The 2,680-nt window shown below is 44.4% G+C and overlaps 1 protein-coding gene across 1 annotated transcript in view; it reads right to left on the bottom strand.

Annotated features, from left to right (window-relative positions):
* Sfi1 (Sfi1 homolog, spindle assembly associated (yeast)) overlaps positions 1-2,680 on the bottom strand; it is a 63,062-nt gene that overhangs the window by 47,382 nt on the left and 13,000 nt on the right. The window contains exon 5 of the mRNA XM_013014252.1: positions 259-353. Within this exon, the coding sequence (XP_012869706.1) occupies positions 259-353 (95 nt within the window). The remainder of the gene's footprint in view (positions 1-258; positions 354-2,680) is intronic.

Raw genomic sequence — 2,680 nt, forward strand, 5'->3', positions numbered from 1 at the left:
TCTGCCTGGGATGGCTTTGTACCATGATACTCAGATCTTAGCCTCCTTAGTAACTAGGATTACAGGCATGAGCCACCAGTGCCCAGCTTGCAAGACTCTGATCTCTAATTAACAAACAAAATATGCTTTAAGTGCCCCAAATCATTCCATATGGAGAAAACCACACAAAGAAGTCCCTACTCAGAGAACATACACACAGTGAAAAACACAAAAGGGAACTGAATGCATCTTCTCTAGATGTGACCTTCCTAGTCTTACCATGTTTCTCGGCTTTAAGGTACTTGCTCCTCATCTCCTGTTGTTGGTAAACATAAGTCCTCCAGTTCTGGAACATCAAATTGTACAAGTAATATCTGAGGAGCCAAAAGAGCAAATAGCTTTCATTAAAACAACAAAACTAGTCCAGCATACCCATATTTTTTATTGTCAGTCATGGGGATGAACTCTGGGCCTGGGCGCTGTCCCTCAGCTCTTCAGCTCAAGGCTAGCGCTCTACCACTTGAGCCACAGCACCACTTCCGGCTTTTTTCTTTTTGCTTATGTGGTGCTGAGGAATCGAACCCAGGGCATCAGGCACGCAAGGCAAGTGCTCTACCATTGAGCCACCTTCCCAGCCCCTTGAATTTTATTTTAAAAATAACAACAACAAAGTATTTAAAACTATAATAATGCAGATTTTATATAGTTCCATTGTTTTCTCTACTTATCCCTAAGAAAGTGAATGCTAAGGATTAAATGATTTTCTTTCTTTTTTGTGCTGGTACAGGGGCTTGAACTCAGTGCCTGGGCACCGTTATTCAGCTTTTTTTCTCAAGGTTCACAGTCTACCACTTGTGCCACATCTCTACTTCTGTTTCTTTTTTGGGTTTTTTGTTGTTTTTTTTTTGCGGGGGAGGGTTAACTGAAGATAAATAGTCTCATGAACTTCCCTTCCCAGGCTGGATTTGAACTTCAATCCTCAGATTTCAGCCTCATGAGTAGCTAGGATTACAGTTTTAAGCCACTGGCTCCTGACTCCTACAATATTTTTTGTTGGTGGTGGTGGAGCCTGAACTCTGGGCCTGGGCACTGTCCCTTAGCTCGTTTTGTTTTTTTGTTTTTTTTGGGGGGGGGTTGGTCGTGGGGCCTGAACTCTGGGCGTGGGTGCTGTCCCTCAGCTCTTCAGCTCACCACTATCACTCTACTACTTGAGCCACAGCACCACTTCCAGCTTTTTCTGCTTAAGCGGTGCTGAGGAATCAAACCTGGGGCCTCATGCATGTGAGGCAAGCATTCTACAAATGAGCCACATTCCCAGCCCTGTCCCTCAGCTCTTCAGTTCAAGGTTAGTACTCTACCACTTGAGCCAAGCACCACTTCTGGCTTTTTCTGCTTATGTGGTGTTGAGGAACCGAAACCAAGGCCTCATGCATGCAAGGCAAGCACGCTACCACTGAGCCACCTTCCCAGCCCCTCCTACAATATTCTTCACAGACTGAAGAGAATGATAAATGAGGCCTCTGGTAGGATAGGTCCTGCATGGAGGAGGAGGTGTCCACTGTGAAACCCAGAGTCCCCTGTATAATGTTCCTCAGCAACGTCATCTCCAGCACCTGTATCCAACAGCAGGAAACATGGAAGGTTGTTGTCTGTTGCAGCCCTAGCTATCAGGTGGGAACAATGCTCAGTGGTTCTTTGTCTGGGTAGGACCATCCAGACAGGCCACCTAGATCCATCATCAGACCAGGCAGAATATGATGGAGCTGCAGGCCAGCAGGTAGAGGGACCAACTCACTCCTCTGCAGAGCTGTTGGAGTTAGCATATCATGAAGCTGCTAAAGGTAAGGATGTGCATAGGGCTCTTTTTGCTGGCTAATTGGAGTCTCACAGGCTTTCCTGAAAGGGCTAGCTTCAAACCACAATCCTCAGATCTCAGTCTCTTCAGTAGCCAGGATTTACAGGCATAAGCCATCAATGCTCAATGGATTAAGAGATTTTTAAAATTTTCTTTCCCTTTTTTCCCCTTTTGAGGTGCTGGGGATTAAATACAATCCCAGAGACTCATTTGGCCATTCAGCTATACCCCAGACTTCCTATTTTCCTAATGTCCTAATTTGGGCATATTCTTTTTTCCATAGTCAATGTAAAAGCTACTATTAAAAAATTAAACAACACTTTCAGAATTATAAACTATATATATAACTAGGGAGAAAACCTCATTCAAATCCTAAGTATGACCAATACAACACAGTGATTACATGAATCAGAAGGAGGGTCTATGTGTGCCTGCACAGGTGTATGTAAACTTGGGTTTAATATATAAATCTAAATTAGCTTACTTTGAAGGAACATAGAAAGTGATTCAAAACTCTGCTCTTTTTAGCTGGGCGCTGACAGCTCACACCTGTAATCCTAGCTACTCAAGATGCTCGGATCTGAGAATCGAAATTTGAAGCCAGCCTGGGCAGGAATGTCAAGAGACTCTGATCTCCAATTAATCACAGAAAAAGCTGGAAGTGGAGCTGTAGCTATAGTGGGGTACAGTACTAGTCTTGAGCAAAAGGAGCTTAAGGATAGCACCTAGGTCCAGAGTTCAAGGCTGAGGACCAGGGAAAACGAAAAAACAAAAAACCTCTGCTCAGGGCTGGGAAGTTGGTTCAGTGGTAGAGCGCTTGCCTTGCATGCCTGAGACCCTGGGTTC

This window comes from Dipodomys ordii, unplaced genomic scaffold, assembly GCF_000151885.1.
Source record: "Dipodomys ordii isolate 6190 unplaced genomic scaffold, Dord_2.0 Scaffold23, whole genome shotgun sequence".
NCBI classification, from domain to species: Eukaryota; Metazoa; Chordata; class Mammalia; order Rodentia; family Heteromyidae; genus Dipodomys; species Dipodomys ordii.